Genomic DNA, 26,674 nt, shown 5'->3' on the forward strand with positions numbered 1-26,674 from the left:
CCTCTGGCTGGCTAGGAACAGAGCAGAGGTGGTGCATTTGTTCTAGCATCATTTCTCAGCATGGGGTTTACAATCAATATATTTATATATCTTCTGAACCTCAGATTCCCATAAGTTAAATTTTAAAAGTAATGTATTAACAGTTGCCATCTTTATTAATTTACTATAAATTATGTTCTACTGAATCCAGGGACACTTCTCAATAGCCATCTATCCTACCTTAATATTTGAAACTCTTGTCCCAAGGTTGGCCTCCAAGCTTTCTTTAGATGGCAACTTAGGACATGCCTCTTTCATCTAGGCCAGGGCTGTCTAGCTCTTGGCTCACGGGCCGGATGCATCACATGCTGGCCACACCTACGCCTGGTTTAGCAAAGGGGGAAAACATCCCGATATGTCATGTAACACCGCCATGATGACATGAGTTTGACACCCCTGATCTAGGCTTTTGTAAAATAATCTATTTCAGTAAAAGACTGTTGTTTGGTTTCGTCTTATAATATTTTTCTTTTTAAACATGAACTTTTTTAGTCTTTGGGATTCTTCAGTATCATTGACACTAATTAATTTATTCAATTGAAAAGAACAGCTGTGACAACAGGAAGCTCTTAAAGCACACAACATTCAACTTTTTAAGTAGATCCATCCAAATCCTAGAAAAGACTATTCTCTCTTAGTTGTTACTTTGGTTGTCCTGAAAGTGGATTATCTGGTATCTGGTTCTATAATATAAATGGTGTACAACTGGAAAAATCTCAAGCTTCCTTTGAGAAAGGAACCTACTGGAAATATTGAAGTCTTACTATCTCTGTTTTAAGATTAAACAGAAACTAAATCAAGAAATCCTCTCCCCATCTTTAGGGGAGATTTTGGCATGACCCTTCCCAACTAACATGCAGGCAATCTCAATAGCCATAATTATGATGCATCTGCAGGGACTTACAGGAACAGCACAAGCCTTGCTTCCTAACCCCCAGTAACATAGTCCGGCAAAAATTGCAGTAGGCAGGCTTCTTGAAATGTTTCAGCCTCCAAGCGTGTTGGCCATCATCTTTTATATTCTGTAGGGATTTTTTTTTAAAAAAAGAGTTAACTTAGCAGAGAAGAATCAGTATGATGAATCTCCAATGATCCATGAATGACCCAATCACAGAAATATACGCTTTACACAATTATTGATATTATCTCTTCATAATGTGAACTAATATTATCAGAACAAAAGAATTATAGAAAACATTCATCAGTTTTCCTCACACAGATACTCTTATTGAACTTAATTGGCATGTCAACAACCTGTAAATAATTGTCTGAATTAACCTAAGTTATAGTTTTGCTAGCTTCTCTTTCTTTTTTGAAGAAGCAGCTACAGAATTTTTTAAAAATTAAACTTTTACTACCATGCAAGAAAATAATCTAAGACTCATGATAAATAATTACCTAGAGAATACATTAACCTATCTTGACTTGATCTTCTCCTGATATGCTACAGTACATTTCTATCATCTCCAACAATAACTATTTTGATTGGAGATTCTGTCTGATTACAGTGGGTAAGTCAATCAAAATAGCCATTGTCCAATATTTTTGGCTACCATTTTGGGGAAATTAGTCTAAATAATTTATGTAGTATCACATAGTCAAAAGACAAAGATTGAATATTCTAATGGATTATAACTTGAATTTGTAAAAATGTAAATATGTTGTTTTTCTCAGCAATTAGTATAGAATGATATAATTACAATTTTCTGTAATGGATGGTAGACTTTTTTGGGGGGTGAGTAGAAGGTGTTACCAGCGACTCTGACAAATATAAAACATGGGTGGGTGTCCTGTCAATAGTAGCACCTCTATTTTATTTATTTATTTAACATATGACATCAACAGAGGTCATGCAATCATTAAAATACAGTTTTAGTTTAAACTCTGTGTGTGTGTGCGCGCGCGTGCGCGTGTGCGCATGTGTAGACAATACAATATAGGAGATAATATATTAAATTAAGATAAAACCATAATAAAATCACCATAATATGGAGCCATAGAATTGCAATGTGATAGATGTTATAATTCAATATATAAGGAAGCTAACCATCTAACTGCTTCTGGTATAGCTGGAATGAGGTCATCCCAGGTGCCTTGAAATTTCTTGAGACATTCTTGAATGCTATGTATTATACAGTAGTTTTGTTCTGGTGCACTAGTCACATTGCAGGCTCTCGGCCATTCGGCGTGTTTATTTTATTCCACTTTCAAACTGTCTGTTGTCATCTGGGATCAGTCAGGAGGTGCAATGTTAGAAAGAACATGAAGCCATGAGACGAGAGCAGTGTGGATTTAAGGGTTCCAGATATTATTCTCATTGTGTCATTAAGGTGAACATCAATCTTATGCATAGGACAACCTCCCCATACAGGTGTGCAGTATTTGGCAATAGAGTACACTATATGCAGTCACCTCTGTGATAAGTACTGAAAAAGCAAGTACCTAATTTGGAAGAGAATGAATCAACATGATTCCATGAGTGCCTTTACAGCAAAAGGTACTCCAGAGTGCTTTATTACTAATATCTGTATAATACAATTTCAAATATTCACTTTTGAATGGTTATAGTGGCTAGCATGTCTAGCTGGGATACAGTGATATGCATGGAGACTTCAGCAAAAAATCTAATCTTGGATTACATTTACTTACAGAGGCACAAAACACTAATATTTTTATACTATTCAGTGCAACTTGGTCTTTCCCCTCCCTAAACATTTAGCTTAGGGATTCCTAATTTGAGCCAGATAAAACCATTAGCCAAGCACCAAAGTTGCACCAGTAAGTTCATGGAGGTGATTTTCAACAGTTGCATTATACAATTTTCAGTTCATTTGCCTTTTATTTTGCATTTTCACTTTATTTTATTTTGTATTTCACTCATTTACAAAAAGATCACAAACAATACTCCCTTAAGGACAAAGCAAAGCCTTCTAATTGGGACTCATGAGAGTTAATCCAGAAAATTATAAAATTAGGCAGAATCCACTAATCCCAATGAAACAGACAAGTATAGCGGACTGTAGTCATTAAATCAGGCCAGTTGTTTCCAAAGGAACAAATGGCCTTTTACCATGTGGCCACGTAAAATAGGAAGTGACATGCTACCAAAATGTTGAAAGAAAAGAAAAAAGCAACCATTCAGCCTATCCTGAATAGAAAATTTATAAAATATAGAATTCACAATTTTTAAATGAACAGAACTTTATACAACTTTATTATCCCAGGTTTTTTGCCGGATAACAAAATATGCTGCTTATCTTCTAATAAGTAATGTAATGGATCAGAAAAAAAAAACCTTACATGGTTTGAGATTATTGTCCCACAATAGTCAATAAAGCTTATGGAAACCTCATAAAGAGCACATTAACATCCTCCTACTTGTGTTCCTCAGGAACTGACATTCAGAGCCATATTGCCTTTGATGGTACACAACTGTAATTACTAGGGCTGATGACTAATACCCTTATTTTTAAGAATCTCTCTCTCTCTCACTCTCCTATTGTATTTTTTCTATCTGATTGCTCAAGAAGTCAAGAGCATCAGATAATCTCTCAAAATCCATCAGATGACCACATTACCTTCTAAAGATAGGATTCCTAAATCATGAGATTATAGAAGTGAAACTGAGTAAATCGCTCCTGCTGTTGATGTATCAGACAATGTTTACACCAGGAATTCAAAAGGTTGCTTGTACTGTATGTCTCAAGAATCTAGAGCAGATGAAGGGGGTAAAATGGATATTGGTTCCATAGCACTATAATAGAACAATGCACAATTAATTACTATATTATTAGATTTAATTTGAACCTAATCCAATTTATTTATATTGATCTCCTTCACTTTTTAGAAGCTTTGGATAACTGTTAACACAATCCTTGGATATTGTCCAGACAGACAAGATGTTCTTAGTGTCTATGGCTAGAAGGAAATTGAGAATCTGGATTTTGCAATATTTGCACTCTCAGAAGGTCAGAGACTTAAAAGAGTCTAAGAGGCTGTGTATATTCAAGTGAATGTTCATTGGAAGCTCTTTTGCTTTACACTGCACTATCCCGCATGTGCTTTATCCCTTAGAGATAACATATATAACATACATACTGTTATGTATGTTACATATCAAAAGCAGTATGTTAAACTTTTCTGAAAGTAAAAATTAGATAAATGATTGCTTTGCAATGGACAACATTTCTTCAATCCTCTCTTTATAGTCCACCAAGCAATGCAAATGTTAATAAAAATAATTGCAAACTATAATTAGATTATTGGTGAAAGTTTTCTTGTAAGCAGATTCTGATTGATATATCCAATTTCCTTCAGAAGGTCACATTCGGTATAGCACCTTTTCTCAACTTAATTCCCATAATTGCTTTTTGGGTACAGTTTAAAGTATTGGTACTAATTTTCAAAATTACAAAAGCTTGAAATCTGATTATCTGAGATATTTCCTTTCCTATTACAAATCTTTCTAGATGTGAAGTTCTACATAAGAGGCCCTTCAGAAGATGACTTGTTTTCAAAGCCGGATTCATTCAGTACGCAGGAGAAGACCTTCTTCTAATTGTGGAATGTCCACCTTTGGGATTCTATTGGGCTCCCACTCTTAAATTAATTTTTATTTAATGCATTTTCCATGGAGTAAAAAACAAAGAGAAAAGTATGTAGAAAAATAATAGAAAAGTGAAAAAAAATATAGAAAAAGAAGTAGAAAAGAAGATAAATGAAAGAAAAAATAAAGAATAATAAAGAAGTGGCTTTTGGTCTTCATAACGGTAGTTACGTATACATTTATTTACACTGCTCAAAAAAATAAAGGGAACACTTAAACAACACAATGTAACTCCAAGTCAATCACACTTCTGTGAAATCAAACTGTCCACTTAGGTAACAACACTGATTGACAATCAATTTCACATGCTGTTGTGCAAATGGAATAGACAACAGGTGGAAAGCATAGGCAGTTAGCAAGACATCCCCAATAAAGGAATGGTTCTGCAGGTGGTGACCACAGACCACTTCTCAGTTCCTATGCTTTCTGGCTGATGGTTTGGTCACTTTTGAATACTGGTAGTGCTTTCACTCTACTGGTAGCATGAGATGGAGTCTACAACCCACACAAGTGGCTCAGGTAGTACAGCTCATCCAGAATGGCACATCAATGCGAGCTGTGGCAAGAAGGTTTGCTGTGTCTGTCAGCATGGTGTCCAGAGCATGGAGGCGCTACCAGGAGACAGGCCAGTACATCAGGAGATGTGGAAGAGGCCGTAGGAGGGCAACAACCCAGCATCAGGACCGCTACCTCTGCCTTTGTGCAAGGAGAGACAGGAAGAGCACTGCCAGAGCCCTGCAAAATGACCTCCAGCAGGCCACAAATGTGCATGTGGCTGCTCAAACGGTCAGAAACAGACTCCATGAGGGTGGTATGAAGGCCCAACGTCCACAGGTGGGGGTTGTGCTTACAGCCCAACACCGTGCAGGACATTTGGCATTTGCCAGAGAACACCAAGATTGGCAAATTCGCCACTGGTGCCCTGTGCTCTTCACAATTGAAAGCAGGTTCACACTGAGCACATGTGACAGACGTGACAGGGTTTGGAGATGCCGTGGAGAACATTCTGCTGCCTGCAACATCTGCCAGCATGACCGGTTTGGCAGTGGGTCAGTAATGGTGTGGGGTGGCATTTCTTTAGGGGGACGCACAGCCTTCCATGTGCTTGCCAGAGGTAGCCTGACTGCCATTAGGTACCGAGATGAGATCCTCAGACCCCTTGTGAGACCATATGCTGGTGTGGTTGGCCCTGGGTTCCTCCTAATGCACGACAATGCTAGACCTCATGTGGCTGGAGTGTGTCAGCAGTTCCTGCAAGACGAAGGCATTGATGCTATGGACTGGCCCACCCGTTCCCCAGACCTGAATCCAATTGAGAATATCTGGGACATCATGTCTTGCTCCATCCACCAACGCCACGTTGCACCACAGACTGTCCAGGAGTTGGGGGATGCTTTAGTCCAGGTGTGGGAGGAGATCCCTCAGGAGACCACCTCATCAGGAGCATGCCCAGGCGTTGTAGGGAGGTCATACACACTACTGAGCCTCATTTTGACTTGTTTTAAGGACATTACATCAAAGTTGGATCAGCCTGTAGTGTTTTTTTCCACTTTAATTTTGAGTGTAACTCCAAATCCAGACCTCTATGAGTTGCTAAATTTGATTTCCATTGATAATTTTTGTGTGATTTTGTTGTCAGCACATTCAACTATGTAATGAACAAAGTATTTAATAAGAACATTTCATTCATTCAGATCTAGGATGTCTTATTTTTGTGTTCCCTTTATTTTTTTGAGCAGTGTATTATTTTGCCTTGGAAAAAAAGTAGCTGAATGGATATCTTTTGCCAGGCTTTCCCCCCCGTTAAATAATATTTGGTTTGGTTTTAATTTATGTTTTATGTTTAATTTCCATTTTCCATTTTGCATTTCAATTATTGTTAGTCACATTGCGTAATGTGTAGAAAGAAAGGTTATACAACAAATAATAACGCCCTCCTATCCTAGCTAGAAATATTGTTACTCTAGAAACATACCATGTTGGGAAAGTTTGGCTTATTGTTGTGAGGTCAGGCCTGTTACTCACTGTTTCCATGCCTAGAAGAACGAGCAGAGGGATGGTGGTTATACCACCCCGAATCCATTCTTCAAGTGTCACAGTTCCATCATGATCATAGTCTATTTCTTCCATCATCTCTTTCAAAATCTGTAGAAGACAAAGCTATGTACATCATACATATTTTTGTTGCAATTATTTTTATGATAGGAAATGTTCTGTAGGTTTGAACATTAGCATGGGAAACAAAATTGATTGCAACATTAAGTTAAAGAATCAAGGGCACTGGTGTTTGCATTGTGAATCACAGTCTAGTAGTTAGACAGTGGAGACAAATCTAGGCTGTAATTTCAGCCTGAATATAATCAGCTAATCTCACAGACTGAATGCTGTCAGTTGATTCCATTAGCTGACTGAGACCTAAAGGTATCATACAATATTTCCATCCCAGTCAGGTTGTCAATCTGATCTCTGGGTTTCATCACATTGCTTTGACTTCTTCAACTTACTCTTTTGTTTCTTTTAAATTCATGCTTGTTTGCTGCAGACTTGGATCTGATAAGTCAGTCCCCAGAGTAATTTAGAGTTCTATGTAATTCTAGTTTTATGGTCGGGTTTTGTTTGGTTGGTTGGCGTTGCAGTTCGTTGTTACACATTTTCCAAGTTAGATCTTTTTAAGCCTCCAACGTCTCTTCTTGTGAAACTATAATTATCCTTATATCTTAAAAGATGTTTTAAGAGAAAAAAAATCTGTGGGTGGAAGATGGCTTAAAATTCTGTAAAATAAATTCAAAAATAATAACCTTTTTTGGGAACTATTCTATTTGTGATGATTTATTACAATATGTTTGACAGGTTTAAATGGCTATTTAGAATTAACGGATGACTCAAGAAATCATTAAAAAGAACAATAACAAGAAAATGTAGCATATTAAAGACTAATTGTAGCTTACATTTTTAAGGACAACAGTTAATTTTAAGATGCCACAAGATTCTGTTTTGCTGCAATAGACTAAGATAGCAACCCTTCTGGAAATAAAAATAGGGATCATCCTTGTATTTATCGTTCAATTTCAGTAATTCAGGACCAATCTACATAAGATTAAATATAAATAGTATGTAGATACTTTTCTAAAAAAATTTAAAGTGTTTGTTGGAGTAATCCTGACTGGGCCATGGGAAAAGTTTTACATCATCTTTCCATTTGCTACACAAAAATGTCAGTATTCTGCATGGGGGAATTACCCAAAGAAAATGAAAAAAAATCACATTGGATAGGGCATATATTGCTAAACATGTTTCTAGGACAGGGGTGGGCAAACTACGGCCCGCGGGCCACATCCGGCCCGTTGGTCTGTCCAATCCGGCCCGTCCCTGAAAAAAATTCCTGGGCGTGGCGTATTGCCCTGTGCCGCGTGGCCCCCAAAGCTGCAAAACAGTGCGGGCGCTCTTGGGGTAGGAAAGAAAAGAACTTTGCAAAGGCCTCGGCTGGGAGTTCGAAATCACCTTCGAGTGTGACCTCTCCGAAGGTGAGTCCCCCCGATCCCCCTTTTTTCCGGGGCTTCCAGGCTTAAACTTTGCAAAGGCAAAGTTTGCAGGCTGGGCGTCTTCCCGCCGAGGAGCGGGAAGGGTTCCGCCCGGCGGACGGGCGGGCTGCTTGGAGCGGGCTGCTTGGAGCCACCTAAAGCTAGGCCGCTGCTGGTGGAGCCTTGCCCTGCCTTGGTGCCCGTTTCCCGGCTCGGCGGTCCTGCTCGGGCGGCACTTTAAAAGCCTCCTCCCAGCACCCGAGCAACTTCCCAGCAACTTTCGGCTTCCTTTTAACTCGCGGGCGCTCGCGCCTGGCCCCGAGCCGCACAGCGGGAGGGAAGCCCAGCAGGCGGGCGGGCTGCTTGGAGGAGCGACCGGCGGCGCTCGGGCTTCCCCTCCGCCACGGCTCGGGGCCAGGCGCGAGCGCCTGCGAGTTAAAAGGAAGCCAAAGTTGCTGGGAAGTTGCTCGGGTTTCGGGCTTCAGGCTTAAACTTTGCACAGGCAAAGTTTGCAGGCGGGCGTCTTCCCGCCGAGGAGCGGAAGGGTTCCGCCCAGCGGGCGGGCGGGCTGCTGGAGGAGGCGACCCGGCGGCGCTCCAGGTTTCCCCTCCGCCCGCGTGGCTCGGGGCCAGGCGCGAGTGCCCGCTAGTTAAAAGGAAGCCTAAAGTTGCTGGGAAGTTGCTCGGGTGCTGGGAGCAGGCTTTTAAGAGCTGCGCCCCAAGGAGCAACACTGGCGGCCTGAGCGGGGGGAAAGGCAGGCGAAAGCCCCCACACACACACCTCGGCAAGCGGTTTGCAGGGTTAGCCAGCAGTTTCTCGCAAGAGACTGAAGGCCGGTTTGCTCCCCCCAATTAGATGTTGGTTCAAGAGGGAGGGTCAGCCTGCTGATGTATATGTATCGTATCTTGTGCTGACCCGGCCCGTCTGTCAAATTTTAAAAGTCAATGCGGCCCCCGAGCCAAAAAGTTTGCCCACCCCTGTTCTAGGAGGAAGGTGTAGCCTTTTGTATCTGATAATCTTAATTAGTAGTGATCCATTGCTATGCTTATTTTGCTGTAAAGGAAAGGAAAAAAGGTAGTTTTACATTGTTTATTGAATATTGTGTATGTCCTAGCCCTTCAGATGAAAAAATGATGCTCAAAAGCAGAACAAAGCACTTTAAAAAAATAAATGCTGATTCTACATGGAAAAATAACTTACCGGCCTTAATTCTGTGGAGTCCCATTCCAGATATTCTGCTACATGTACCATTTGATTGATAATACGATCCAGCTCCTGAATTTAGAAGTAACATGGAAGAAGGTAAATGTTTTTAAAATAATGTGAGTGATATACTGTATAGATGTTGCAATTATATATCAGCATGCAAGGAAAAAAAAGGTAAATATCTTTATGAAGGTGAGCCACCTCTTTAGTACAATTATGTCAGATTACTTTTTTTTCTTTTTAAGAATAAACACTTTAAAGAGTTTGCAGTAGGGTAATATTACACAGTTACACCCATATCATTGCCTTCCATTTAAGTTTTCCACAAGGTAATTGAATTATATACTATATCAAGACAGTTTTGAAAAATTTAAGGAGCTTTGATGCTGCTATTAACCAGCTAAATTTACCAGAGCCTGCCAACTTTGAAAAATACCTGTATAAACCTTTTTGTGAACCTCAACTTGGAATGATCTTGTTTCCAGGCCTTAGCCTAGTTGGAGCCTGATTTCATTGGTGTATCCCTCACCCTAAGTATTTTGTGGTGGCATCACAGTAAGAAAGCCCCAATGCATTTGGGAAAAAGTATAACTTCTTATCCTTTTAAAGAAAAGGACTAGTTTGAAGGATAGCTTACCGAGCTGTCCAGGAAGCCATTCCCATCTGTATCATAGAGGCGGAACATAACTGCAAGAAAACACACACGTGCAAATATATGTAATAAATGTATGTTCCATCACAAAGGGGCTAATGTCAGGTTTTACAGTCTATCACTGCCTTAACTTCAAGGTTTGAGCTGACCACAGTGAAGTCTTTGCCTTCAGTTGACTTTTTGTATTTGATAATTCACATCAAAATAATGCATAACCATAAGAAAAGAGAAGGAATTAAAAAAACATTATTTGAGCTCTGAAAAAGAGGAGGTGAGAAGATTACTCCACAGTGATTTTCTTTGGTGTAACAAAAAGGAGAGGGAAAACTTTGACACGCTTTCAAGATTCTGTTACCAGAGATAGTCCTTGACTTACACCCATTTGTTTAGTAACTGTTTTAAGTTGCAACAGTGCTGAATGAATGGTGATTACAACCAGCGCTCAGAATTCTGGCTGCCCCAGCAGCTTTGCAGTCACATAATCATAATCTGGGCACGTGGCAACCAGCTTGCACTTATGACCAGTTACAGCACCCCACGACCAAATGATTGTCTTTTGTGAGCTTCCCTGCAGCTTTCCTAGAAAATCAATGAGAAAGTCAGCAAAGAAGGTCACAAGTCTCTGGGGTAAGTTACCTCCTCCAGCCCCTCTATGCTCACACTGGGCCAGCCATTTGGGCACCTTCCTCAAGTTTTGCCACACCTTTTCTGCAATTGTTGCACTCTCATGCACCCTCCCTGTTTATACAGCTAGCTAGACATTTTTATTTATTCTTCCTATGGTGATTCGTGACTGAAAAATATTAATTTCTGTTTCAGTTATTTTTGGGTCCCTCCTCCAGATGATCCTGAAAGTTCTAGCCAGTTAATTTTTAAAGCTACGTTTCCCGGCCACAATTCCTAACTTTTAGTTTCAAGATAAAAAAATATTTTCTGCCTAATGGAAAGTAAGGGGTTTGGACCTTAATCCTGCAGATGTGAGGCAGAGCATCTGCACCATGTTATGGGAATTACTGTAAAACTAGATGACTAAATTACTACTAAACAAATCTGCCCATCATGTAGATGGCATTCTGGAATACTTTGAAGGCAGTCTGGCTTTACATAGATATATTTTTATTTTCTGATTGACCAGAGAAATTAGTTTTTTTACAATTGTAGTATACGTGCATCTATATTCCTTAAGAATCAGTATGAATTGTATTCAGTAAATCAGAGCTGTCTCCAGCCCCTCTTTTATGGCAGTTTGCAGTCTGGCAATGATTCCTGAAAATTGGAGGGCTCAATTTTTTGTTTTTCATTTTCAGTTAAAAATAAACCAGGCCAGTTCCTCCCAATATGGTGTTGTTTTAGTATATGGGGCTTGAAGTACTATATTCAGCATTGAAGATGCTTAACAGCTGATTTAATATACATTTATATAAATAGAATACCCAAATAAGTAGATCAAACATACCAGTAAATTTATAATGTGAATGGCAGTGTCCAGGTCATCTTAAGGCCAATGCATTTCCACAAAGAAGCAGATGGTATATTTGGCTAGAAGTTCAGCCAGCTGGTTGGATATTATGTCATCCAATTCAATTCAAATTGAGGAAATGTGTTTTATGCTGCATAAACTATAATTTTAATCTCTGAGTGTTGTTTCCAAAATTGTAGAACAAGTCTTTGTACAAAATTTATTGTCATCAATATTCTCTATATATGCATATTTAATTCCTTATAATTATATACTTAGTTCATTCTTAAAATATATAACTGATCTTTAGAAGAAACATTGGCTTCAATCAAATTCTTCAAGATTAAGGATTTTTCTTTGGGGTTTTTTGTATATAGTATTACATATATATTACATATAAACAGTACATTCTTAATCTTTAACAAATAGCACTAGAGGGCAGCCTTTTACAATTTTCAGGAATCTTAATGAAACAACACACTTTCTCAATGTATATAGTTTATATTTTGCAAAAAGTATCCTGTAGATAACAAATTTCATGTTAAAGCTATTTTTCACCTTTCTCTGCTACATATCTGGCAATTCAGTTCATAAAATCAATGATATGTAACATCAGAACCAAGTAGGCCAATAGAGATGAATAACTTTGTCCTAGGACATGAACAGTATAGGAAGGAAGAAATGTTTGTTCAACATCACTTCAAATAGAAAAAGCAATATCTTTGCTTATCACCACACTCAGTTACACAGAGGCCAGTCCACAAACTAGGAATGTTTCATTCAATCCAAAGGGCAGGTCCAACATCACATTTTGACTGCTGCTGTGATGTCTGAAGAAATTCTACTGAACAATCCAACTTGAAATGTTACACCAGAATAGATCATAGATGATCCTGGAAGAATGATATTGGGGTTTCCCAGTGATATCTCATAATTAATCTGTTCTCTGCTGTATTAATAGAGATTGTCTTATAAACTAGCAGTTTTAAATGGCAAATGACTCAGAGTTTAGCACAAAGAGAGAAACAGATGAAAAAAAAGGTTATAAACAGGTTCCTGCGTGGTACATAGCTTCCCTATTATGTCCACCTAAGAGTGCCAACTCCATTTATATCTGGAAAGTCCCTTCTTCAATGAAAGGATTCACATAACACCATGCACACACATACAACACACACACACACACTCTTATAGCCATAAAATACGTCTGGAAGCGGAGTGAGGAGAAATAGAAAGGAAATACAATTTAAAGAGGAAAACAAAACTGATATAATATGTGGGAAAAGGTAAGTATAAATAAAAGAGAAGCAGATCTGTTTAGAGTTAGACATTACAAAAAGGGTTACAATTCATCAGATGAGCTGCCCCTCAAAATCATGGTCTAGGTTTATTTTTTAAGTGGTTAATTTAAAAGGTATCAGGTCTTATGGGAACATGACGTCTTACAAGATTAGAACCTGAGGCTCACAATCGGCAGGCCTGCAGTTTTCGAGACCCAGTTTTTGTCGCAGAATGGGGTGAGCCACTGTCACATGCTCCAGCTCCTGCCGACCCAGTAGTTAGAAAGCAGGCAACTGTGAGTAGATAAATGGGTACCATGTTGGTACCCAACTTAATGAGGATGTGAAAAGAGCTGCCGAATGGGTCTCCCCTGGGCAATGGTGATGACACAATTCAATCCTTTCCATCTGGAAGCACTTCAGCACTCCCGACACAACTATAGTAATAGCAATGTTCGTAGCTATTTGAACCCATATGTTCTACAATTCCACTCCTCAGCTACTGGTACTTATTTGAGAAAAAAACTCTTACCTGCTAGGATAAGGAAGTTGGTAAGTCATAACTGAGGAATTTGAAATTACATCACTGAGCTGATATTTCATCAGAGCTGATGACTGTTACATGAATTCCTCACTTGCAAAGCTGAAGGTTGTCAGCTGACATACATGCTTTGAGAATGCTTCTAGACACAGCTTTTAAAAGACATGGAGTGTTGCCTCTTAACTTCTTTCCTTTCTATTAAAATATCAGCTAGAGAAGAGAAACAGTGACTTCCCCATCCCAGCTGCTCTTACCACATAATAAAAAGGCTAATACAAACACCTTTTGATTAATCACAGTAGAAGCCGCTATCAGGAAGGACACAGGGAACATTTCAGATTAATAATGCCACACCCAAACATTGGAACAAATAAAAATAGGACCTATCCCCCATTTAATATTTTGTTGTGGCCTATGAGGTGTTATTTTAAAAAGCCAGGAGGAATAAATGTGATTGCAGGAAAAGAGAAGGAACTGCTAAAACTTGAGCATTTCATACTGGAAGATATTTGAAAATCACTCACAAACTTTTTGCTTCTTGAAAATTGCCCCCACCCCTGAGAAAAAGACATAGAAATATGAGCTATGGGTCAATATAGCAATCTTCCATCAATGAATATTAAGCAAATGCTGTTTAATCAATATTGAGTCCATAATGAGCTACTTGATGTGGACCATAACTCTTTCCAGCTCTGATCATAACTGATGATATAGTTCAGGGCAGGGATGGGATCCAACCGGTGTAACTACCTGTTCGGTGATTTATGTTTTGTGCAGCGTTTGAAAAAGCACTTTTTTCCTGCTTTTTCAACCTGTGCTGCGCAAAGCAGCTGAGGTTGAAAAAGCAGGAAACAAAGGTCAGGTAAGAGCCCGGGCGGGTGGGTGAGCCAAAACAGCAGCAGACATAGAACCGGTTCTATGTCTGCTGCTCTTCAGAGCTACCGGTTCTACAGAGCTGGACAGAACCGTAGAATCCCACCCCTGGTTCAGGGGTGTCAAACTCAAGGCCTGGGGGCTAGAATCTGGCCCGCAGAGCTGCCCTGGAAACAGCAAAGGACCAGCCTGTGGTGCCTCTGCCAGTGAAAACGGAGCTTGGGATGGCTGAGTTCTGATTTTGCTGAGTTCTGATTTTGCTGGCAGAGGGTTGCAGAAAGCCGACACAGCCGAAAACAGCACTGCGGAGCCCATTTTCACCGGCAGAATGCTCGGGCCGCCACAGGCACCCCCAATACAAGTGATGTTGAAATGGCCACACCCACCCTGGCCCCCCAAAGTCAAACATAACCCTGATGTGGCCCTCAATGGAATTGAGTTTGACAACCCTGCTAGAGTCCAACAATACACATGGGGATCTACAGGTTCCTCGTCCTGTTTAACTGGAAAGGAATGAATGAGAAATTTATTGTCTTCATTTTTTTGTGTGAAAAAAAATGGTGAATGGATTAACTAGTGACATCACTGTTACCTAGGGGAGTTTCAGTTGGGGGATCCTTTCATGTCCCCATTAATGAATCTACTAAAGTGGTACCTTTTTATCTACACATTTGCATGCTTTCAAATTGTCAGGTCGGCAGGAGTTGCAGCTTCATTCATGATTCATACCCATATGAATCTCAACATTTACGCCTTATAAACCTCAAAGCTCTTATGGTTTTCTCTAAAACCACAACCCTCCCACATTCCTTCCACTCCTGCCGCCTGTGACCAAGGGACCCATAGTTTTGCACGTGGTGCTCAAGAACTACAGATGTTCTTCCTGTCACCCAAGCACTTACACTCCAGCTTATCCTCAGCCCGACCCCTTTCCAGCAGTGACAGGTAGCAGACAATGTCCTTCAGGTAGACTACCTGAGCCAAAGGGGCTAGTGGGTGTGGATTGGCTGTTTTTAGGGAGATGTTACTCTTTCGAAGGTTAAAAGGAAGTTTCTTGTCCAAACTTTTGGAACCTAAAAGGAAGAGAAAAAGGTTGATGTTGTTTTAGGAAGAGAAAAGGTTCATGTTGTTTTGCCATTCTTTAGATTATAATTCAAAACAGGTACAGGCTGACTGTTAGGTGAAATTGATTTAGAGCTATAATATTGTAGATCTTAAGTCAAAATTAACTTTTGTGAGCTAAAGGTCTGCAACAGATTCTGTTGGAAAATGAAGAATTAAGGTCGTGGGTGAGATTGTAGCCCACTTTCTAAATTTTTCTTTGGTATTTTTTTTATTATACAATCGCATTGTGCTAACAGGTGTTTTTTTTTAAATCTAAAACTCCAGTGAATAAGAAAGCCTGGTTACCCCATGGGGAAGTTACATTGAAAAGGAATGTAAGCCACTGGAGAGAATGTGGTGGGAGGCAGGGAGGAGAAGCAGCAGATGAAATAGAATGAGGAAAACAGGATAGAAAGAAGGATATTTGCATGGAAGTGTGGGGGGGGGAGGGGGCGGGCGAGGAAATTATTCTCTTGTGTGAGTTAACATTTTGTTATAGTATGCAATTTTGTGGACTACAGCAGATTAATATATTTATTAGATTCTATCTTGTATCTGAAAAGGAAGATGTGACTTGAAAGAAAGAAATGTCGGTGAAGAAATTAGTACACCAGTAAATTCTAATCTTGCTTATTTACCCTTTACTCCCTGGCATAAATTAGTACTCTGGAAACATTGGGTCATCCAGTGGCTTCCCCATCCCAGTTGCTCTTACCACATAATAAAAAAAATTGAATGACAACAACGCAAGAAGGAAGCAACTCTTACTCCACCCTTCTTACCAACTACACAAATGTCAAAAAACATCAAAAACTGCTGAATTCAGAATGCAGATAGCATCATCCCAGTAACATTACAGTCCTTGAATTGCAACATTTGTTTAGCAATAGTTCAAAGTTATAACAGCATTGAAAAAAATGACTTATGTCTGGTCCTTGCATTTATGACTACTGTAGCATCCCTGTGGTCATGTGATGAAAAGTTGGCAACCAGGATGTATTTATGGCAGTTGCAGTATCTTGGGGTCTACTATAGGATTGCCATTTGTAGCCTTCATAGCCAGCGTCTGACAAGTCAATGGGGGAATCCAGATTCACTTAATGTCTGCATGATTCAGTTAACAATTGTAGTGATTTACTTAACAACCACAGCAAAAAGGTCATAAAATCAGGTGTAATTCACTTAACAACTGCCTTGCTTAGCAATGGAAATTCTGAAAATTCCAGAATGTGATTTTAAATTGGGTGAAAATTCCTTCAAATCGATTGATCCACATAGCAGATAAATGCACCTGGGCCTTTGAATCAGGGAGCACACTGGAAATAATTTATTGGCCAATGCTGCACATTTCTTTTGAAATCATTTTCTTAGTCTAATATATTTCTGCTTCTTGGACCCTCACACGGGCCAAAAGTGCATCACCTCAGCTCACCTTCCACCTCAGGTTTCTTTACCAGATGTGTATCCCATGCTAGGATTTTGACCTCTGAAATGAATTTTATGCCTATATGTGGGTGTGGCGGGAAAATATATAGGAATGCCTCCATAAAAGAAAGGCAGATCTCACCTGGAGATTGTGGGGTAAGCAGAGAACCTGAGGAAATCTTGGAGGACACTGAGGAGTTGTGAGCAGAAGGATTACCAGCAGTGGATTTTTGTGATGATGATCTGGACCAGCTAGGTGAGGCATTCCCAAGGACATTGATGTTGGATGTTGGAACAGGACTGAGAGATGCTGATTGTGGCTCTGCTAGATTTGTCTGGGGGTGTTTGGATTCAGGTGTATGTCTTCCCATGGCACTTAGAAGAGTTTTCCCATTGATCCCTATAATTTAAAATGAAGTGATAAATCAGCCTTGATTTATGTATCATGAAATGAATCATAATGAAACATGATGTTTTATATTAATTTTTTCCAAGATGGAGGCTTCCTTTCTATGTCAGACTATTATTTCCAAACCCATCATCTCAGCCAGCATGGCTCAGAACACAACCTTTGTGCTGCCCTTCTTGATGGGTTGTGTGTACATTCCTTTGGTGCCCCATGTATAATTGGACCTTATTTTATGCAAGAGATTTTCACAGAGATAGGATTTTCTTGTAAATCCTGAGAAGTGAATAACTTAAGACACCAGGACTATACCGTATGTGATCCCTGAAACTCTGTTTTGCAGTTCATGGAGTTGCTGTGATTTCTTTCAGTTTTCAGGGTGGAAGCATGAAAACAATAATAAATACTTTAAAATAGATTTAACATAATTTATAAGACAAAAAAACTCTACAACCTCCCCTCTCCCCCCCATAATAAATTATGACTCTGTGATTAAGGAATCAGGCTGGAAAACAAAGAGACTGTGAGTTTCAGTCCTGCATGAGAGCTGATGGATGACCTTGGGCCAGTCACACACTCTCAGCTCCTCATCTCACAGGGTTGTTGTTGTTGTGGAAAAAATAGGAGGAGGAAGGTGTGTTGGATATGCCTGCTGCCTTGAATTATTTGTAAAAATAATAATGGCAGGATATCAATAATTAAAAAGGTTGGGCAGTTCCAGTCATCTAAGAGAAGCCTGCCAGTAATGATGTGACAAAAATATTTCTTAATCCTGATATGCTCAAGTTATTTACTTAATACTTTATATAGATATGACATGAAATGGATGTTGAAATGATAATAAATTATTCATTTTGCCAGAGGAAGTTGAAAACACAAAGTTGATGATCTTTTATTTGTTTTTCTGAGGAACTAATAATTTTCTGATGAATTTACTGGTTTGTTTTTCTGATGAACTTACTTTTTCTGTATTGTACTTGGTGAACTTGCCATTTTCTGTACTGTACTTGTGTAAGCTCTTCTTGGTAATAATTCTGCTAGTCTTTCCTACCTACCGTATTGCCCACCAGACTACCATTTTCCACCAGCGTGTCCATTTTAATCTAGTAATTTAGTAGAGAAGTAAAGTATGTTGCTATAAGAAAGTTGTATGGAAACAACTCAAATTCATCTTCATAAAGTTCATATTACTAACAATACAGTCAATCCAGATTGCAAATTAGATTACATGTATGGAAACAACTCAAATTCATCTTCATAAAGTTCATATTACTAACAATACAGTCAATCCAGATTGCAAATTAGATTACATATATATTTAAAAATACTAATCTCTTGGTTCTTGATTCCTATGTTTCATCTGATTATCTTCTGCATTTAACTAGAATGGTAGAGGAGATACCACAAAATCAGAAACACAGCACTGAAAAAAGGATATTGCCACATAGCAACTGTTTCCTGGCAAGAGATAAGGATTAGAAAAGCCAGACCACTCTGAAATAATGGGAGATCTCTTGGCACCCAAGGATTGTTTGCTTAACACGTTTACTTAGCTGCTGTTGTATATTTCTGTGCAGGATTCCAGAGACTGGGTAGTCCCTAGCTTTGTATTTGTTTTTACAGCATAAAGTGACAACGAAGTGTTGGAACTAATGTTGAACAGAACTCAGCCTGTTGGTGCCCGTAAAGCTCCTTATTTAAACATGAAAGATTTTGCAGCTCTTAAAGCATTTATACTGAATACCTGTAACAGGAGCACAAGCAACTTCTGTCTGGATGGATATACCTGTATCAAGAGTCTTGGATTCTGAATACATAAAAGAAACATAAGAACATACACATAGTTTAGCAATGGGCACTTGACATCAACTGATCAGTATTCGTTGCAAATTTGCAATAGCAATTGCACATTTTACTTTTATTTCACAAAAGGCTAATAAATATTTAGGCAAAATACTGAGCTGTAGGTATATACTATTTTGGTTTAGCTTTACAAACACTGCTGCAGAAACAATTACAGCCCAATCAACTGTGGGGAAGCATATCTCAGGCACATTATGAGGCAAAGCAGAACACTGCTGCTTGTTCCTTAGCTGGGCACAGCAGTTGACTATGTGGAGAGACCTTTATATAGCCCAGCTTGGCCCCATCATAGGAATAGCAGTAGGAGCATTTGGGAAGGGAAAGATGGGGATGAGCGCATGATATTTGTCAGGGCAAAGGAGTCAGCTTGCTAAGGTGTAGTAAAAGAAATGCAGAGACAGCCATTTTAAGACCAATATCAATATGGCTGTGCAGTTGAGCCACAATGGTTGTTTGAAGGAATTTAAGAGCAGTCACAAGTGTTCACTTGCATTCAGGTCCATTTATCCTTCCCCTTCCCCTTCTGTAGACTAGTGAAGCCCTCTTTCCCAACAGACAGTATTAAAAGCACATCTCCTTTTGTGCTGCCACAAACTACCTTCCATACTCCATATATTTTAAAAACAAATCTAGTTGATAAAAGGCATTAGAGAAACATGTGGAATTAATGAATAACCACACACATGAACACACACACACACTTCCCCTTTTATATGAACACTAAAAAGGAGTTAACTAAAACAAAATTAAATATATGTGGCTCTCAAATCAAGCCCCTGTACAGTGGCAGATTAAGGCTTACTGGTGCCCTAAGCACTGACAAATCTTGCCCCCCTCCTCTTTGTACATACTGTACAAATGAAGCCAAGTTTAGGCTACATAAAAGTTTTTGTGGTGCCCCCTTTGGGCCTGGTGCCCCAAGCACGTGCTTAGTCTGCTTAATGGTTAATACACCACTGCTATCTGAACCTAATATGTGATAAAATGATTATTGAATCATTTGTTCAGTTCACAATTCAAATCACTTTAATTTAATGTCATTACACAGCTACAGAAAACATGGATGCTGAATATGGATGCTATCTATGAAAAGATTTTTGTGATGAAAAAAAATTAGGAGAAGAAACACTAGGCCAATGAGGATTAAAGTCCATAGAATGCCCATTACATAAGTGGAAATTCAAAGAAAGTAAATAGAACAGAATATCCTAGAATGAGCATAACAGGACCCTAAGCAGAAGATACTAAACAGTGCATCATTCAGTGGCAGACCTCATTTACTCTTTTAGGGAAACAAACCTGCCCAGAAAGACACCTCAAAATATTCCAATGTAAGCCATTTCCACACTTGTGAGAACTGAAGTAGCAAAGAAAGCATATGGCTTACCAAGGTTGCTTAGCTGTGAAATACTGGAACTTTGCTGCTGGTTCTCGAGAGAACATTGGCCAACTTTTCTTTTGAAGGACATGAAGAGGTGCTCACAGAGCTCTTCTGGAATATCCACCTCCAGATATGTTCTCATAAAGAGCTGGAACCCCTCATAGTCAATAGGCTAACAGGAAGGAGGGAAATAAAAGACACGAGTGTTTTTTAAAATAATTTTTAAATGTTAGGAATGTTAGCAGTTACATTTTCTCCCCATTTTAAATTGAGGCTCTCAATTGAGGAGCTAGATGAAGAAAGGATAGAAGAAGAAAAAATCAAGGAAGAGATAAATAAATAGAACTGTTAAGGTAGAGGTTTTTAAACAGTGAAAATAGATCAAGAATTTTGTCATTAGACAGTTTAGCTGGCTCAAAAAGCTGTTGGGAAAGGTATCTGGAATAAAGCATGGAATTATATCTGATCAATGCAATCTTTAATCTCCTGGATTTGAGGGTTAACTTGGACAAAGGTTCTCTGTGTTATCTGAAAAGCCATGTAGACCCTTTTGCCTTATGAATCAGATGGCATTTAAAACATGCCGTATACACACACACACACCACACACACATTGGAAACCAGTTAGAGGTGTTCTTTGAGCACTGAGTTTCACAGGTCTGAAGAAAGGTTTGTTAGAAAGAAAAAGTATGCATTTAAATTTTAAGAAAATAATTTTATGCACAGAACATTGAGGCCTATCTGGGGAAAGCCCATGGATCATGAAATTCATCTACAGGTATTAATTAGAGTTGCAGCTTACCTGTATACTGATATGTACCTAGCAATCTCTTTCCCATGTGCAATAATGCATGTAATTAACATTATATCTCAGGAATACAAAGTACATTTAATAATGCCACAAGGAAGCACAGCAATACATTTCTTACATGCATATTGAAATCAGGGTTACATACATATATGCAGAACCACAGTAGCAGTGAACCTCAATGAGCAACACAACTAAAGTTCTTTGAGCATCACCACAAAAGGCAAAGTATTTAGCATAAGCATTTGGATGTAATCCTGACAGATGTATTGAAATCTTCTTGGCGACATTTGATAGAATGGGCTTAGCTGAAGAAGTATTTGATCTTAGTCCAAGGGGACATATACACACACTTATTTCAGATTTACCCAGTTCTGTTCATTGTCCTGCTTGCCATCTGGCAAACAAGGGCAACTTGCCCACATTTAATTGCTGGGACACTTGAGAGCTTTCCATTATGCTGAACTCTGGGGTAGTTGATGGAAGGCAGGCAGTGGTTAATAGGAAGCTCACAATTTTCATAGTGACTTTATAATAAAAGTTGCTTAAAAACAAGTGGGGCAGCCATAACTGAGGAAGCAGAAGGGATCAAAGGTAACAGCCAAAAACTTGCTCTTGCCAGCTCTTAGTTTTGCATTCTGTAAATTATTAGCATTAATTCATAATTCTGCAGCAAGCCTATTATATTCCCTGCAATGCTTAATCTGAGTGATTAATAACAGTTAACAAGCATTGCTGTCACTACTCTATTCAGTTGCCAAAATAACTGAACTGATATGCTATATGCTATTATATTCTATAACGCTGCAAAAAAATTTCCACTGACTCTTTATCTTCCTTGCCAATTAACTTGTTCGCGAAAAGTTTTCTGATAAAACAACACAAAATTCTTTTTCATTATTTGTGGCTTGGGTGAATGGGGAACAAGCCAGATCCAATGCTATGATATAGTGAATACAGCTTAGAGCATCATTACCAGCCATGACTTTTCCCATGGCAATATATTCCATTCTCTTTCAAATAGACGTTTTTTCTGTTTTTTTTTAACTCTCTGTGGTATTTTATGGCTACAATAGGTTCATTCTAATTGGGCTGTTTTGAATTTTAAAGATTAGATTTTTTTTTGCTCCCTAAAGATTTATTGCTCTCCAGGGTAAGGAATTTTGTTTAGCTTTTTTCGATTTAATAATATGCAGATTTAGATTTCTTATCATAAATATAAACTGATACAATTTGAGGGAAATCTACACACCAATTCCACCCGCGCTTTCTACAATTTTGTAAACAACAAACTAAAAGACTCAAGGTCCATCCCACCCCTGAAAGGACCTAATGGTAAAGACTGCAACGACAACACTATTAAAGCCAACCTCTTTAATACATTCTTTGGCTCAGTATTTGTAAACAGCAATGGATCATGCCCAGTATTTCCTAGTTGAACCACAGACAACTACAATGATCTAATACATAACAATTTTACAGAAGACAATGTTGAAAAAGCACTACGCAATCTAAAGCCATCTCTATCTATTGGACCGGATGGAATATGTGCCTACTTCTTAAAAAAACTATCCACTGCCATAGCCAAACCTCTAAGCATAATCTTTGAAAAATCTTTCAGGACCAGCTCCTTGCCAAAACTATGGTCACAAGCCACGGTCATCCCCATCTTTAAAAAAGGAGACCCCAACCTAGTTGAAAATTACAGACCAATCTCTTTATGCTGTGTCACCTGTAAAGTCATGGAATCAATAATTAACCATCCTCTACTTAGAAACTAACAACCTACTCTCTAATAAACAATTTGGTTTCAGAAAAAAACTATCATGTAATCTGCAACTCTTACACTGCAAAACCATATGGACTACACAACTGGATCAGGGCAAAGCAATCGACGCAATCTACATAGACTTCTGTAAAGCCTTTGATTCAGTGGTACACAACAAACTACTAAAACTAAAATCTTACGGTATCTCTGGACACCTGCATAACTGGATAGAAGCATTCCTGTCAAACAGACAACAAACGGTCAAAATTGGGAGTGTCCTATCAAATTCTGTACCTGTCAACAGTGGTGTCTCCCAAGGCAGTGTTCTAGGACCAACTCTTTTCATACTCTACATAAATGATCTCTGTGATCATATCAAGAGCAACTGCGTTCTCTTCACTGATGATGTAAAGCTATTCAACACCACAGACAATACTGCTACCCTTCAAAACCTTGACTATGTATCAGAATGGTCAAACAAATGGCAACTTCAAATCTCAACAAATAAATGCTCTGTCCTACATATTGGCAAAAAAAAATCAGAAAATAAAATGCAGGCTGAATAGTCAAGACCTTGTTGAAGATCCAAACTCTGTCAATGATCTTGGAGTACTCATCTCAAATGACCTAAGTGCTAAAGCCCACTGTAACTACATAGCCAAAATGGCATTAAGAGTTGTTAACCTAATCTTACTTGGTTTTTTCTCTGGTAATATTACACTAATAACTAGAGCATACAAAACATTTGCTAGACCAATACTCGAATGCAGCTTATCAGTCTGGAACCCACATTACGTATCTGATATTAACACAGTTGAGAAAGTCCAGAAATATTTCCCAAGAAGAGTTCTCCACTCCTCTACTCATTGCAGAATACCTTATGACACCAGACTCGAAATTCTAGACCTAGAAAACCTAGAACTACACCGCCTTTGATCCGATCTAAGCATAGTATATAAAATCATACATTGCAATGTCCTACCAGTCAATGAATACTCCAGCTTCAACCATAACAACACAAGAGCAAACAATAGATACAAACTCAAGGTTAATCGCACCACATTTGATTGCAGGAAATACGACTTCAGCAATAGAGTGGTCAATGTCTGGAATACTCTACCTGACTCTGTGGTTTTTTCCCCAAACCCCAAAAACTTTAACCTTAGACTGTCTACTATTGACCTCACCCCTTTCCTAAGAGGTCTGTAGGGGGCGTGCATAAGCACACCAACGTGCCTCCCGTCCCTGTCCTATTTCTTTTATATATATATTTTTCTTATATATATTCATGTATTCATAACTATCTTTTTACTTATACCTATTATCTTGTAAGCAATTGACAAATAAAAAAAAAAAGTTTATGCCAAAGCAACCATTCAAAGCAACAAATAGCACAACACATGAGAGCCTGAGTTGGAAAACAAGTCTTACTTGGTTCAAAGTGTCTTGCTTCTGAGGGAATAAAGAGCAGAGAAAGACAAAGCAAAGTTGAGTGAAGAAGCACTGGAAAATAGCTACTCCATTAGAAAAAAGCAATTCAAGTATCCAGGAAGGATTAGACTGCAGTTCTTGGAAACATACATTGTTCTGAAGTATCCCTATTTTAAACTTTACCATCAGATGAAAAGACATGTTCTACTCAGAAGGTTTTACATGAGATCTTTGGCTTGGGAAATTTGCAAATATTTCACAGGTAGCAAAAATGTTTTGTAAGGAAGAGCTTTCTGTTCAATAGGATTTAATGATATGTGTGTGTCAGAGGTGGTATTCAGCAGGTTCTGACCAGTTCTGGAGAACCAGTAGCAGAAATTTTGAGTAGTTTAGAGAATCGGCAAATACCACCTCTGACTGGAGATTTTACAGTATCCTTCCCCTGTGATGCCCACTAAGCCACACCCACAGAACCAGTAGTAAAAAAAAATTGAACCCCACCACTGGTGTGTGTGTATGTGTGTGTCTGTCTGTCTGTATATTTGTATCTTGGACTTCTACCAAAGAGCTTTGAACAGAATATAGATTATCTCTGTTCATTCTCATTAATCTGAGTTTAATTAGAGTTGATAAGAGAGTGTGCTGCTTATGGCTGATTTTCTGCTGAGGCAAAGAACAACACAGTACCTCTCTTACTTCCAGACTAACACCTGGATCTGATGTGAGGTAAGAGGATAGAATCTTAACTGGAACTGAGGGAAACAGCTAAATTATATGGTGGAAGGCAGGTTGTATGCACCTCATGGACCTTGATGTGTGCTTTTTCTGTTAGTCTGGAAGTAAGAGAGGTACTGTGTTGTTCTTTGCCTCAGCAGAAAATCAGCCTTAAGCAGCACACTCTCTTATCGTCTCTCCCATTGTAAAGTTATTACTAAGGAGTAGTGAGAGGAGGATGATTAAACAAATAAAAAGTATATGTTACAAAAGACCTTTATGAAAATATCTCCTCTCTCTTCATATATTCCTTTTTGGTTTGTTTGCTCCACATGCTCTCCTGAAAAGCAAACCCATCTTCAAAGAATTTCAAAGGCAATTAGTTGTTATACTCAATGGCAACTGCAACCATTTTTCCAAGTGGATAGTAATGAAGTATACTTACCTCAACTGCTTAGTGTAGAAGAGAAACCACAGCATGTGCCCTTGGCAGAAAGCAGAACGCCCAACTTCTATCCACCAACCAACAAACATTATCCAGAGCCTAACAATGGCTTTTCTAAATAGGAATGTGGTTGCAATTTGTGTTGGGTTTTTCTTTTTGTGGACTTGTCTTTCCAATTACTCTTAGGTGTCAAAAATTTCCTAACAAATAATTTGTGCTCATTTCCCATTTAATTTAATAATATTCAGTTCTGGATTAATTTGTCTTCATGAATAGCTCTGCAGCTTTCTTCCTTTTCTTACCTGGAAACAACTCATTGTTGTTTTTGCTAATTTCCTTTTCCTACAGCAATGAAGATATAGTTCATTTTGTCATATTTAGTAACCCCCCTTTTTTCCTCTTAGTAAAAACAGCAACATGACAGAATCATCCTCATGCTTTTCTCAACTTTTACTCCCACCACCAAGTTAAGTTCAAAGTGCCATTTTGAAAAAGTAAGCAGTAATACTTCAATATATCAAATATAAGGGGGAGGGGAGACTAAACCTAGACATATCTTTGATATAAACTAATGATACATTACTCAAATTTAATATTTATTCCTTAAATTGTAGTTCACTTCTATATATCTTTAGAAAATAGTGGGAATCACTTTTAAAATGTTGTAAATGACATTTTGACTAGATGTTTTTATGAAATATTCCTATAACGTATAGGCTTCTCCACCCTGAATATTTAAGAGTCAGTAATGATTTATAAAAATTAAATGTGACTTTAAAAATCAGCTTACTATAAGGCAGCTACTTGTTTTCCAATTTCCAAACTCCCTTGCATTATCCAATAGCAGAATATTGGGATTTGTTTCTCACTGAATCCAATAGAACTAATTTATAAGCAGAAATGGACCGCAGATCTTATTTATTTATTACTAGCATTTTTATGCTGCTCTACTTGCATGGCCTCTGAGCAACTTACATTCCCCCTCCACATAAGAAGATTAAAACAAATCAATATTATATCCAATATTATTCTATGATTAGAACAGCCCTACCAGCAGATGAACTGTACCAATATAGGAAGCAGAAAAGGAGGATCTTGTAACTTATTATAAATCTTTCTTGAATGTTCTCTAGAATAAACAGTTTTATAGTT

General features: G+C 38.5%; 1 protein-coding gene across 3 annotated transcripts in view; it reads right to left on the reverse strand.

Moving 5' to 3' along the window:
• The window catches only part of DGKG (diacylglycerol kinase gamma), a 103,273-nt gene that overhangs the window by 47,738 nt on the left and 28,861 nt on the right, over window positions 1–26,674 (reverse strand). For all 3 annotated transcript variants that reach the window (XM_087964887.1, XM_087964886.1, XM_026667714.2), the window contains exons 4-12: window positions 24,364–24,384; window positions 20,363–20,528; window positions 18,857–18,919; window positions 16,849–17,106; window positions 15,080–15,250; window positions 10,010–10,059; window positions 9,367–9,441; window positions 6,671–6,790; window positions 944–1,061 (exon numbers count right to left, since the gene is read on the reverse strand). In XM_087964887.1, coding sequence (XP_087821013.1) covers window positions 944–1,061; window positions 6,671–6,790; window positions 9,367–9,441; window positions 10,010–10,059; window positions 15,080–15,250; window positions 16,849–17,106; window positions 18,857–18,919; window positions 20,363–20,528; window positions 24,364–24,384 — 1,042 coding nt within the window. The remainder of the gene's footprint in view (window positions 1–943; window positions 1,062–6,670; window positions 6,791–9,366; window positions 9,442–10,009; window positions 10,060–15,079; window positions 15,251–16,848; window positions 17,107–18,856; window positions 18,920–20,362; window positions 20,529–24,363; window positions 24,385–26,674) is intronic.

The sequence above is a fragment of the Notechis scutatus genome, chromosome 4 (assembly GCF_049901735.1).
Source record: "Notechis scutatus isolate UNSWTSFEM ecotype Mainland chromosome 4, rNotScu1.2, whole genome shotgun sequence".
In the NCBI taxonomy this organism is placed as follows: domain Eukaryota; kingdom Metazoa; phylum Chordata; class Lepidosauria; order Squamata; family Elapidae; genus Notechis; species Notechis scutatus.